General features: G+C 42.1%; 1 protein-coding gene across 2 annotated transcripts in view; it reads left to right on the top strand.

Moving 5' to 3' along the window:
• LOC126253629 (TBC1 domain family member 12-like) overlaps positions 1-12,582 on the top strand; it is a 355,671-nt gene that overhangs the window by 282,181 nt on the left and 60,908 nt on the right. For both annotated transcript variants that reach the window (XM_049955110.1, XM_049955109.1), the window contains exon 2: positions 12,388-12,523. In XM_049955110.1, coding sequence (XP_049811067.1) covers positions 12,388-12,523 — 136 coding nt within the window. The remainder of the gene's footprint in view (positions 1-12,387; positions 12,524-12,582) is intronic.

The following is a 12,582-nucleotide window of genomic DNA, read 5'->3' as shown; positions in this document are numbered from 1 at the left end:
ATCAAGACTGTTTTTAATAGTAATTAAATACAAATAAACTATTGCTCTTAAATGAGCGGGACTCGTTGTACGGTTACACGGCGAGCAACTAATCACTAGAAGCAGCGTCACCCGTAAATATCTGGGAGTATGCGTACGGAACGATTTAGACGAAGCATTTGGAGACACGACATTACTGACATTCGCCTCCATGGAAGAGGTCACTAACGCACGCTTGTGCAGTGGCGCTCGACCTGGGGTTAAGTCAGTTCGAATCCTGGTGGTGCAAAAAAGTTTGCGCTGACAGTGTTCGGCTCGCAAAGGTGGGGGGGGGGGGGGGGGGGGGAGGAGTGCACTGCACTGGGTTTCATCCTCTCCCTTCTATCGTCGTCATCGCACGCAATTTCCTCCCCCCCCCCCCCCCCCCCCCCCCCACACACACACGTGTCCACCCGCGCGCGCGCGCGCCCGCGTGTAGTATTACAAATACTGTAATGGTGAATGTTATAAATAAATAAACAGAAACAAAAACGGTATTATTGACAAGTAACGTTCATGTTGCTCTGTGACATCAGAAATTTACGAACAGTTGCTCTGATAACAGCTGTATATAAAGTTTCTTCTCTGCGTGGGAACACTTCGCATTTTTGTCGGTGGCGTCTGCTGTCTAAACACAGTGCAATGATACGTCACAGTCTGTATAATTTCCGAGAAATTTTACAGACTCTGTAATGTGGCATAGTAATTCACCCAACATGCAACCGAACATAGTGCTGTTAATAGTGATTCTACGATAAACATTTGTAAACTACTGCGCACCACGATTCAACTTACTGCGAAGTAAACAATTGTAGTTCATTAGAATTCCACCGGTAAGATATTGTGCAACCTACCATAACATAAATTGCATTTGCAAAGATACGTTAACTGCTTAATAAGTAGCTATAATTATTCTGTATTCCATCCCATTGTGTATTTTTTGTATATTTCAAATATTCCCCGAATTATGTTATCCTTAAATTTTGTCAAACCCCGTCAAAAGAACAGTAAAACTGTATTGTTGTACTTTGATGTGGAGCCAAATCCGGCGTCATGCTCGGGCACAGTGTGCTGGCTCTCAGCGGCCTAATATCAGGCGCAAAAGTTACGTCATTGTGTCTTCGTGGCTCACATTTTGGTGATGTGCCTGGGCACAGTCTTACTTCGCCTGTCAAATATTATTTTATTCTTGGTTGTACCCTACTGTAACCAATGGATCCTGCATTACAGTGCTGGTGTATATAAATGCCCGGCGCACGCAAGCCTCTTTCCCATGATGCATACATTTTAGCTTTCCAAAATCTGTTCGGTTCTCTTCGTCGCCTCTTTGACGACCAGCACACCACTCAGCGACACGACCAACCTTATAACTGCTGCCTCGTGAAACTAAGAATAATAACTAAATCTGGTTGTACTTTTGGTCATGGGTAACACACCTCTCTCCATTGCTCGGTAAACAAACCGTCAGGTTTGAATTGCTTTCGCATTAAAAGTCCGTGTCACACTGCCAAAGGTCACAACGGGTAATGTACACTGATTTTAAACTCTCGGTTTCGGTAGCCTAATCTTGAAAACTCTATTTACTGTACTAAATGTGCTCTGGGCAATTTTTGCTGTTCTGTTTTTGATTTGTTACCCATCCGGTGCATGTGGTTGACTTAAAATGCTGTGAATACAAGGACTCAACTGGCTGTGTGACAATATTGTTCATACGAACTTTACTGTCCTTGCTGAAAGCGAGGAATAATTTCAGAACGTACTTAATTGAATTAAATCATCTGAGCACGGCATATGGACTGAGAGTGGGATGTACGCAACAAATACTTGACGGTGTAGGATGTAGAGAGCTACGCTGAGATGAGGATAATACCTTTCAGTATGTTGAGGGATAGTTAGTGGCACAGGATATGAGTGGCGGGCGGGCCACATTAAACCAGCCAGAAAACACATTTCCTGGAGGGAAAATATATTCCTTTCTTTGTTTGCATTGTAGAATATATTAGTCCGATTATAACTGATTTTAAGGCCTACATTCAGACTTCGTATTTCAGATTATTCAGTTCGTTGTTGACGTTTTTCTACATTAGAGGCAAAGAGTAAAATATCACCATACCGAAGGAATTTCATGTGTTTACCATTAACCACGAATTCCTTCTTCTTTTCCCAATTTTAACGATTTTTCGATTATTCCAAATCTCCTTCTGACTCAATTTTGGATTCATCACTATCCCGATGAAGTAAAATGGAAGCTCTTGCAATTTTTTGTATTTTTCATTAAGCCAACATAGCGTGAGTGAGTGCCGTGTCTTTCAAGGCTATTAGTACGATTTTGTTGAACGTGAAGTAAATCATGGGTCGGGCAGAAATAAATTTTCGCCGTTGTATATACCGGGTGATCAAAGTCAGTATAAGTTTGAAAACTGAATGAATCACGGAATAATGTAGATAGAGAGGTACAAATTGACACACATGCTTGGAATGACATGGGGTTTTATTAGAACAAAAAAAAAAATACAAAAGTTCAAAAAATGTCCGACAGATGGCGCTTCATCTGATCAGAATAGCAATAATTAGCATAACAAAGTAAGACCAAGCAAAGATGATGATCTTTACAGGAAATGCTCAATATGTCCACCATCATTCCTCAACAATAGCTGTAGTCGAAGAATAATGTTGTGAACAGCACTGTAAAGCATGTCCGCAATTATGGTGAGGCATTGGCGTCGGATGTTGTCTTTCAGCATCCCTAGAGATGTCGGTCGATCACGATACACTTGCGACTTCAGGTAACCCCAAAGCCAATAATCGCACGGACTGAGGTCTGGGGACCCGTGAGGCCAAACATGACGAAAGTGGCGGCTGAGCACACGATCAACACCAAACGACGCACGCAAGAGATCTTTCACGCGTCTAGCAGTATGGGGTGGAGCGCCATCCTGCATAAACATCGTACGTTCCAGCAGGTGTTTATCAGCCAGGCTGGGGATGATGCGATTGTGTAACATATCGGCGTACCTTTCACCCGTCACGGTAGCAGTTACAAAACCAGAATCACGCATTTCCTCTAAGAAAAAAAGGCCCGATAACGGTAGACGTGGTAAATCCAACCCATACTGTGACTTTCTCGTCGTGCAATGGAGTTTCCACGACAGTTCTAAGGTTTTCGGTAGCCCAAACTCTGCAGTTGTGGGCGTTGACAGACCCTCGGAGCGTGAAATGAGCTTCGTTGGTCCACAACACGTTACTCAACCAATCGTCATCTTCCGCCATCTTTTGAAACGCCCACAACGCATATGCCCTTCGCTTCACTAAATCGCCAGGTAACAGTTCATGATGCCGTTGGATTTTGTACGGGTAGCATCGGAGGGTACGCTCAAGTGCCAACCAAACAGTAGTGTATGGAATGCCGGTGCGACGTGCGACTGCACGAGCGCTGACTTCCCTGTGCAAAGACAAACCCGCTACAGTCTCCATTTCTTCCTGGAATGTCTCAGCAGCATTACGCCCTGTGCTCGATCGGCCACTACGGGAAATCATTCTCGCCACAGCTGCATTTGTCAATGGACCTTTACCCGTTCGAATCCACTTCCTATGGCGATCGGATCGTAACGCTGAACTAGCACATTCCCCATTCTGATAATACAGCTTCACTAAAAGCGCCTTTTCAGGTAACATCAACATGCTGCGACTGCTGGCGCATCTGATTCTCTCTCTCTCATTACAGCTCCTTTTATACACGATTGTCATGCGCAGTCACTGACGTTTTCCTGTCCAGCGCCATCTGTCGGATATTTTGTGAACTTTTTTTTTTGTTCTAATAAAACCCCATGTCATTCCAAACATGTGTGTCAATTTTTACCTCTCTATCTACATTATTCCGTGGTTTATTAAGTTTTCAAATTTATTCTGACTTTTTGATAACCCGGTACTAACAACAGAGGAGTTAGCCACTACGAATGTTTTCCAAATGCGACGATTCGTATCGTACATGTGCATACGTCAAAGAGTGGAAATCATATAAACTTCATGAACTAATAACATTTATATCTTTTTGACTCGTTTATAGCTACTATGTCTTCTGAAATACTAAACCGATTTTTATATCCATGGCCCCCGTAGGCCATACGCGAAGGAATTTGTACAATTGGACAACATTTCGTGTGGTTGACACCTGTGCAGTGACAATTCACAGCAACGCAGTTTCACAGTAGGACGATGTGTGCTGTTGAAGTGTGAAAAAGATGCTGATGCCCGTGCTGAGTAACTGCGATTATCTGAAAGGCGCAATAGACAAAAAGACAGTGATCAGCGAATGATTGAATTGATCGAAACGTACGGCAGTTGGAGGTCCGGATACGTCTGGTCTGATGCTTTTAAGACGTATAGCTAGCCTCATTTTAAGACTTCTGGCAAAGGTCCCAGATTCGAGTCCCGATTTGATACTGCTTTAAACTGCCAGGAACTTTCAAATCAGTGCACACTCCGCTGCGAGTGAAAATTGTCACTAGCCCCGCTCTGTCAGCTTGCATCGCTGTGGCAAGCGTAGAGCCGAACCACATTTGCTGCACAAGTGTTGCGCCACGTGAGACCGGTGCTGCCGTCATAATAATCCTTCGCACACAGGTGTTACCTGGGTTAAGCGTGATGCGGAGGATTTTGCTCGTTACTGGTTGTGCGTTTAAACTTGCATATCATTACCAGACTGGTTCTCTAGCTTATTAATACGTTTCACAACGGTAAATTCGGTGACAGCTCATTTTGGACAAGATGTTCGTCAGCTGTAGGCGTACATCGGTATCTCAGCTGTATTTGCTTCTGCACAAATCTCATTACATTCCTGAATTTTTTTCCGCTTTTGGTCCGCTGCTGTCGAAAATTATGGAGACTTTTCAGATCAGACGAAAATAAATCTGTAGGATGACCAGTTGCACAGAGCCAATGCTTCAATATTTACAAGCGAATTTCGGTTTCTGTTTGCTGTCGCAAAAGTAGTTATACGAATGCAACACGTTTTTTTAGTGAGTTGGGCATCCTTTAGAAATGTAATATTAAATATCTAGATATGCAAACGGAAGTACATAAAAAGGCACCAAATGTTTTTGATATGCCAAATATACTTTTCATGACCCATAATTGCCAGGTTAATACAGTTTCCATTTACATTTTGTTGACACAGTTCTCTCGCCCTTAAATTTCCGTTTTGACGTGTCCACCTCCCCTCCACCTCTCCACCCCTCCACCCCTCCCTCCCTCCACCCCTCCCTCCACCCCTCCCTCCCTCCACCCCTCCCCCTCCCCCCTCTCTCTCGCCCCGCCCCCTCCCCCACCTTCTATAACCGAACTAGTGATTCTTTGACGGCACTGATTGAGTCCTATTGACCGACTCTTCCATTTAGTTAAGCTGTGACATAATTTCTTCTCCCCAGGGCGGTTCAGTACCTCATTAGTTCTTCGATCTACGCACCTAATCGCCAACATTCTTGTACAGCACAGAATTTCAAAAGCTTTTGTTATCTTCTTGTCTGAACTGTCTATCGTCCGCGTTTTATTTCTGTACTTTGCAACACTCCAGACACACACATTTAGAAGAGCTTTCGCTACAGTTAAATTTATGTGTAACGGTAACAATTTTTTTAATTTTTTTAGAAACACTTTCTTGCTTCTTTCAGTCTACGTTTTACGTCCTCTCTGCTTGGGGGCGTTCATAAGTTATTTTGTATTTTTCTGCCCAAATACCAAGTCTTACCTATTGGTTTGTCTTATTTCCTAATCTAATTCGTGTGAAGTTATTCTAGGAGCACTCTCAACATTCAACTTTGAGCAATTGGTTAGGAAACCTACTCGAGATGGGAACATATTAGATCTCTTGGCGACGAACAGACCTGATCTTCTTGATGAAGTTAATCTAGAAGAAGGTATTAGCGACCATAATGTCGTTGTGGCTTCTATGTCAGTGGAAATTGCAAAAAAAACAAAGGAACAGCGTAGAGTTTTCTTGTTTGGGAAAGCAAATAAAAGTGTCATTAATGAATATCTTCATAGTCAGCTCCAAGCATTCACCGCGGGACACAAAGATGTTCAGCATCTTTTGTCGGAATTTAAAGGTATTGTCCACCATGTGCTACAGAAGTAGGCGCCTAGCAAAAGTATAGGGGAGGGAAAGGATCCACCTTGGTACAACAAACATATTAGGAAGTTGCTGAGAAGGCAGAGAATTTTGGACAGTCGTTTTAAACGTAATCACTGCCCCGCTGACAAACAGAAATTATGCGAAATGAAAGCAGCTGTTAGAAGGACAATGAGAGACTCTTTTAACGAATTTGAAAGCAATATTTTATCTGCAGATTCTAAAAATAACCCCAAAAAATTTTGGTCGTACGTAAATTCTATGAACGCTACAAATAATTAAATACCTTCTCTTGCTGACAGTACGGGTAATGTTACTGATGATGATAAACAGAAGGCCGAAACTCTTAACCTAGCTTTCAAAAACTCGTTTACGATAGAGGACTGCAGCACCATTCCCCCTTTCAATTATCGAACAAACGAAAGGATTGCTGACATAGTGTTTAGTGTATCTGGGATTGTAAAACAGTTAAGATCCTTAGAAGCCAGAAAGGCATCTGGCCCAAACGGCATCTCCGTAAGATTTTATGCTGACTGTGCTACAAATATAGCACCATTCTTATCCGTCATCTACCAGAGATGATTGGAACGGCTGAAAGTTCCTCGGCACTGGAAGAAGGCCCAGTCCATAGCAATCTATAAAAAGGGTAGAAAATCGGGTGCACATAATTACCGGAAAATTTCAGTGACATCGATTTGCTGTAGAATCATGGAACATATTTTGTGTTCAGACATAATGACCTTTCTAGACTCTGAGAAGCTCATCTGCAGAAACCAGCACGGTTTTAGGAAACAGCGGTCATGCGAGACACAGCTGGCCCTCTTTGTGCATGATATACAACAGGCTCTAGTTACCGTCTCCCAGGTTGATGCCATATTTCTCGATTTTCAAAAGGCGTTCGACTTAGTTCCGCACTGTCGTTTGCTACGAAAACTGCGCGCTTACGGTCTATCCAATGACATACACGGGTAGATAGAAAGTTTTCTAACAGGCAGGGAGCTGTATGTCGTCCTGAACGGGGTAACTTCATCAGAAACAAGAGTGACTTCAGGGGTGCCCCAGGGCAGCGTAGTAGGTCCTCTGCTTTTTACGATTTACATAAACTATCTGGTTGATGGTATTGACAGCGGCCTTAGACTGTTTGCCGATGATGCTGTAATCTACAGGAAAGTAGTATCACACGAAAGTTCTGAATAAATCAATGTGGATTTGCAGAAAATAAATGCGTGGTATAGTGACTGGCGGATATCTCTCAATATTAATAAGTGTAACCTACTGCGTATAACAAGGCGAAAATCCCCATTATTGTAAGAGTACAAAATAAATGATCAGTCTTTGGAAGCGGTAACATCAGTCAAGTATCTGGGTGTGACTATTCGAAATGATCTCAAATGGAATGATCAGATTACACAAGTAACGGGCGAGGCGATCTCTAGATTCAGGTTTATTGATAGAATCCTGAAGCATTGCAGTCCTTCAACAAAGGAAATAGCTTACAATACGTTAATTCGTCCAGTCTTAGAGTATTGTTCGTCGGTGTGGGACCCTTACCAGTTGGGTCTCATTCAAGAGATTGAGAGGGTCCAAAGAAGAACGGCAAGATTCGTGACTGATACATTCATCCATTTAATTCGACAACATTCCATTACCGTTGAGTTTTTCAAGACACTTTCGATACATTCAAGTTCCAAATCCTTCGGCGTCTCTGATATAATTAAAATATAACTGACAAACCTCAAAGTTTTTATTTCTTCTCCCTGGACTTTAATTATCTTTCCCGATTTCACTTTTGCTGCGTTGCTTGCTCAGTGTGAAATAGAATAACATAGGGATAGGCTACAACCCTGTCTCACTTTCTTCTCAACTACTGCCTCCCTGTCATGTTCAACTCTGGTTCCAGTACAAGTAGTAGATAACTCCCTGGTTTTTATCCACAGAGTTTGAAAGAGTGTATTCCAGTCAACACTATCGGAATGCCTTTTTTCAGTCTATCTTCTAATATAATTCATAGGGTCAACATTGCCTCGCCTGTTCCTACCTTTCTCCAGAAGTCAAACTGGTCTACTCCGAAGTCGGCTCTGTCAGTTTTTACATTCGTCTGTAAATAATTCGTCTCAGTATTTTGCGAGTATGACTTATTAAACAGATAGTTCGGTAATATTCACTTCTGCCAGCACCTGCCGTCTTTGAAATAGGAATTTTTACATTCTTCTACAAGTCTGATGGTATTTTCCCCGGCTTATGTATTTTGAACACCAGGTGAAATAGTTTAGCCAGGGATGGCTGTCCCAAAGACCTCAGCAAATTCTGAGAGACTTTAATCCAGGGCCTTCTTTATGACTTACGGCTTTCAGTGCAATATCAAATTATTCTCGCAGTGTCGTATTTCCCATGTGATCTTCACTTACGTCCTTTTTTTATTAAAGTGTCTTAAAGTTTCTTTCTCTATGGAGCTGTATTTGATCTAGCGTAAAAGAGATTACTTTCATTATCAGCATGTTAAACAAGGAGGGGCATCTCATGCCCAAAAGCAAAATTTGTACCTAAAGGCGGAAAAGTTGAGTATTGGCTCTACAGTCAAATTTTGGCAAGATAGTGAACCGAAGAACATCCCATGTCTTGTAAAAGAATGACTTCTTTGTAACTGACCCAAAGTTATTCAGACACCACCTCGGTCGCCAGACCATGACACCATAGAGAATTTAAGAGACGAACTCAATACAATGATCAGGAATAGTATACTCAACACGAAAGATAAACAGAACAAGAAGGGCTATAAAGAAGGGATATCCCACCAAGTTCAAAATGGCTCTGAGCACTATGGGACTTAACTACTGAGGTCATCAGTCCCCTAGAACTTAGAACTACTTAAGCCTAACTAACCTAAGGACATCACACACATCCATGCCCGAGGCAGGATTCGAACCTGCGACCGTAGCGGTCACGCGGTTCCAAACTGACGCGCTTAGAACCGCACGGCCACACCGGCCGGCTATCCCACCAAGTAATAAGTTCCAGTATTGTTACTGTATTCGAGAACAATTACATAGCGACCAGTGCAAAACACAACATTAAGTTGTGAAATGTATTTTTTTTTTTTTTTTGGAAAATATTGTTTATTCTGTCACTAAATGAATTATTTGCTGTAATTTATTAAGAGAATACATGTTACGTTTATTGAAGTTTTAGGTGTTTATTATATTTGCATGTAAAAATAAGACCCACTACAAGAATTAATGAAGTGATCGAATATTGATGGTAGCCTCTGAACTTTCAGTGATGCAAAACACACAACACAACGGTGGGAACACGTATGCTCCTTCCTACCACCCTTCAAACCCGTCATTCCCTGGGCCGTTTAAGTGTCACTCTGCGTGATAATGCTTGGCAAAGTAGTGTATGGTGATGTGGTTGATTCGTTCTGGGTGTTGTTGACTACGCAGTTACACAACAGCAAATAAGATCTGTGGCCACCGCTGTTTGGTGACAATTGACTGTAGTCTGAGTTGTAGATTGAAGACATCCGTTCTGCGATGGTGGACAAATTAGTCATTTACAGAATCTGTTCGATCGGAATAGCGACATTTCAGTTGGTGTGGGCTGTGCAAGGTGCGTTTTGGAGGAAAGTACACAGCAATGCCCAAGAATTCTCGGTCGTCCGCAACTGCTCCTAATACGAAAGTCTGTTCGTACATAACTTGAGCTTTGCGCGTTGAAATTTTCCTCCTGATTTCGTATCAGTTGTTAACGAGTCTTATCATAGCTATCCCGAGGTGCTATATTTGTTAATATGAAGTAAAATTAATGACTAAGTCCTGATTGGTGTAATACGGCAGGGCAGTCAAAATTAATAGAGTAAGTCGCATTGACGGTAAAACTGATGTTTCAGTAGTCTATCTTAAGAAACGTAATGGCGAATTAAGCCAAGTAGTGTCCTTCGTGTAAACCATTGCTGGTTCTTTCAGCTAAATTTTCATCTAATGATCCGCGTTTGGAGATAAATGTTCTGCAGAAGCCAGAATTTATCACTCGCTGGTAGTCATATGTACATAACTAGGAAGTTCTGAATTTTGCTGTCACGTAATGCCGGTACTTTTCACTTCACCTGAGTGAATCTTTCTTGGTGAATATCGAACGTCTTCGTTATAAAATGACCAAATGTTGTGTTGCTTCTCAGACAAATAATGTGTAACAATATGTAAGCTTTTTTGGTTTTATTTCGTTTCGTTTTTGGCAGCGTTTTAAATTAACGCGTATGTGACCAACATCGATTAGATTATTTCTGTGGAGAAAACACGCAAACATTTTAAATTCTGTAGCAAATGCGTGACTGGAAGCAAAGAACAGCTTTAAACCCAGCAAAGTGAGCACCTACAAACCTTTCCACCCATGACGCCATTAAAAAACATAAAGCCGAGACGCATATGGCTGATGAAATTAGATTTATTCAGTTGCACATAGCTCGACCTAGAGTGACAGTTATCAGTGTAATATTACTCGCCGCTGAAGACAACACAAAAGTGAAAGCTGCTTCCTTCTTAGTTCTGTTAAATGCGGACATTTAACAGTGGCACTGGTGCGGTATGTAGTCTCCACTTGATCTCTGACCGTCTGTAGCGTCGTTTCTGTTTAGTTTGTTTAAATTTATTTACTATGTTAGTGGATGGTATAGTGGAACAAGAACGACCAGAACAGTACTTTCAAATAACCGTACGTAAAAATTAATTTAATCCTTTACCCTCGGTAAAGTTTTAGTGATCCGTACCACGATACAAATGGTTCAGCATTATTCCATCTGTGTGCGCTGAAGTGAAAGGTTATTCGTTTCCGTTATGAAGTGCTTCATATTGCCACAACCTGCTACAACTGCTACATTGCCTGAGACACAGAGCAGTATGTCGCGGAAGGAATTGGCGACTTAGCAGTGTAGCGTCCTGTGGTCCACTGCAGACGTGGGTGGAAAACAGTTAGCTACAGAGGCGGGCGCAATGGTGAGGCTGCTTTCTCGGTGCGTGCGTGGACCGCATTTTTTTTTTTATTGCACCTGCATCTTAGCATATATGGTGACCATGCAGCAGATCTTTACCGGAGTTTCCAGCGCTTCGTAATAATGTGGGAGATGGTGTGTATCGGGTGGAAGTTTGAAATTTCGTGTAGTCACAAAACCTTGAGTGGAACAAAGCTTGTATGAAATTAAAGTCGCTTCTGGACAGATACCACTAGTGGAAGTCTAGAACATTTGTTGGAAATATGGGATTCGGTATACATAAAAGTAAACTGCATTTCGTAGAACGCCGGTACACCTTTAGGGTAATTTTGGGCAGCAAGTAAAGGGATCAGAATATCAGTTTCTTTGTATTCTGAACGTGCAACAAGCACACAAAAGAATTCCCTTTGTCAGAAATGTTACAAATTTAGAAAAAGAAGCGACAAAGAATGAACGTACTGTCTATACCAATAAAAAATTAAGAGTGCTCTTATACTCAGAAAATAGTTTGGAATTATGAACAAATGAAAGGGAGTTTATAGGAGAGCAGTTTTTACGGAGAATTAACGACTTCATTTTACTGCTTTTGATGTCAGTGACTGTATTGAGAATGAAATTTTCACTCTGCAGCGAAGTGTGCACTAATTTGAAACTTCCTGGCAGAGTAAAACTATGTGCTGGACTGAGACTCGAACTCGAGACTTTTACCTTTAATGGACAAGTGCTCCACCGGCTGAGCTTACCCAAGTGAGTCTGACGACTTAGCCTCACAGCTTTACTTCCCCAGTACCTCGTCTCCTACTTTCCAAACATCTCCCAAGCTGTGGTTAAGCCGTGACTCCGCAATATCCTTTCATCCAGGAGTGCTAGTCATGCAAGTTTCACAGGAGAACTTCTGTGAAGTTTGGAAGCCAGGAGACGAGGTACTGGAGGAAGTAAAACTGTTAGGACGAATTGTAAGTCATGATGGGGTAGATCAGTCAGTAGAGCAATTGCTCATGAAAGGCAAAGGTCCCAAGTTAGAGTTTCGGTCTGGAACACAGTTTCAATCTTCCGGAAGTGCCAGGTGACTGTATTACCAGTAGGCACTACTGGAAACAATTGATGGGTATAGGAATTTCATGAACTGTTAAAGTAATGACAAAAGTTTACAAAATGCATGTCTGATGCTGTGATACTAATGTCCATCCTATGTTTTCTGATGCTACTGCTTCTCTGTTGCAGAGATACTTACTACAGACCTATTTAATTTCAGGGGAGTTTTCTCCTGGCGACGAGACAGTGGTGGACAGGGCTGCAGTCACCCCGCGTGGCGCCTCTGGGGCTCTCGCACCTGTACCTCTGCCAGTGTTCCAGCATCTGCAGTGGCTGCATCAGCTGACGAATCTCAGGTATTGTAAAAACTTCGCCATTATGTCGAAGTACTGATGTGATGAATTCGAAGCAAATT

This window comes from Schistocerca nitens, chromosome 4 (genome assembly GCF_023898315.1).
Source record: "Schistocerca nitens isolate TAMUIC-IGC-003100 chromosome 4, iqSchNite1.1, whole genome shotgun sequence".
Taxonomy (NCBI): Eukaryota; Metazoa; Arthropoda; class Insecta; order Orthoptera; family Acrididae; genus Schistocerca; species Schistocerca nitens.
The sequence above is the reverse complement of the archived record's forward strand: the minus strand, read 5'-3'. Positions and strand labels throughout refer to the sequence as shown.